Source organism: Aricia agestis, chromosome 7 (assembly GCF_905147365.1).
Source record: "Aricia agestis chromosome 7, ilAriAges1.1, whole genome shotgun sequence".
Lineage (NCBI taxonomy): Eukaryota > Metazoa > Arthropoda > Insecta > Lepidoptera > Lycaenidae > Aricia > Aricia agestis.
In genome coordinates this window covers 10,928,600-10,930,124 of record NC_056412.1, presented here as the reverse complement: position 1 = coordinate 10,930,124, position 1,525 = coordinate 10,928,600, and the positions used below count along the sequence as shown (strand labels likewise).

General features: G+C 42.6%; 1 protein-coding gene across 1 annotated transcript; it reads left to right on the top strand.

The window, feature by feature from the left end:
- Positions 1-732: 732 nt before the first annotated feature.
- Positions 733-1,101, top strand: LOC121729067 (growth-blocking peptide, long form-like). The gene has a single exon (XM_042117455.1). It carries the CDS (start codon positions 733-735, stop codon positions 1,099-1,101), a length of 369 nt encoding a protein of 122 aa, XP_041973389.1.
- Positions 1,102-1,525: the final 424 nt, after the last annotated feature.

Sequence of the window (1,525 nt, the reverse complement as noted above, 5' to 3'; positions counted from 1 at the left end):
TACCGTTTCGGGACTTTTTGTAGAACCAATATTTTTCACGAAATGTCTTTCTCGTTATTCAAATATTGAGCGCCTTTATTCCACGTGAAAGGAATATCGTTTCTGCTTCTTTTGCATTTAAACTATTTACAAGTTTCTTTGCCCGGGAAGTTTGAACCGGCTTAGTTAATTTAGTCTCGAAGGCTGCAGCTCACAATCGACGGGGAAGGATTTTGTTGGCAATAAGGAGAGCAAAGGCTCCTTTGAACTTTGAACATTTAAAAATTATTATGTTCATAATTAATTTATGTACCTACTTTTAAAATACACGTTAGGAAAAATTTTTACAATAAAAGGTAAATCCGTATGTTTATCTTGTTTAAAAGAACGGTATTAAGGAGTGAGCACACTGAGACGGGCCGTACCGGGGCTCAGGGTGCCGGGGCTCATCGCAAAAATCCGCCGCCATACAATTTGTATGGAAGCGGATGCGCGTATCGCACACTGTGTCGGGGCGCAGCGGATTTCCGCTTCCATACAAATTGTATGGAGGCGGATTTTTGCGATGAGCCCCGGCACGCTGAGCCCCGGCACGGCCCGTCTCAGTGTGCTCACTTCTTTAACGTGCATTTCGCAGAATCACGAGTGTGTGTGCGTCTGCGGAGGCCAACAGGTCAGGCGAGATAACTCTATCGCGGGCGGCTCGGCCTCACTCGCCTCGACGAGTCTTAAAGTATCAACGTGAACTGCAAAATGAAGTATCTGTGTTTAGTTCTCTGTGCCTTACTCGTTTGTTTGGCTCAAACTAATGGGGGGCTAATACCGGATAACGTTCTGAACGGGTTACTGAGTGCGCCGACTAACGTGAAAAACGCCGTCGACAACGCCATAACCTTCAAGGATCCCGATGAAGGTGATGTACGGTCGTACGAGAATCCGCCTCAGGTGCCGACCACACCGGTAGCGGTCACAGAGCCACCCACCACGACGAAACCACCCACTACGACCGTCGCTCCTGCGAGTAAAACGGCAACAGAAAAGGATGGAAGAGAAAACTTCGCCGGCGGCTGCTCCACGGGATTTAAGCGCACCCCAGACGGTAGATGTATGCCCACTATCTAAGAATTTATTACATTCCAAATATTTCGAATCGTGCTAAAATCATAATAAATTGTTTTTTATAAGTGCAGTGTATTATTTCTGGAAACATAAACCTACTTAGGCGATTAAGCTGGATGTAGAGAAATAACATTTACAATTATTATTTTTAACAAAAAATTAAAACCGACTTCCGGCTTAAAAACAATAATAATTTATAATGAACAAAAAAGTGTTAAATAATTCTTACTCTTTAATGTGCCTAATGAATAACTCTCCTACAGCTCAACTATTTCTATGTACACAATCGTCATTATTTTGAAGACGGTACCAGCTACGAATGCTGAGTTCTATGACAAAATATTTTTAATATTTAAGACTGGTACCGACTTAAAAATTAATAAGGGTTATAATTAGATAATTCATGGTGTGGTGACTGGTGGTAGTG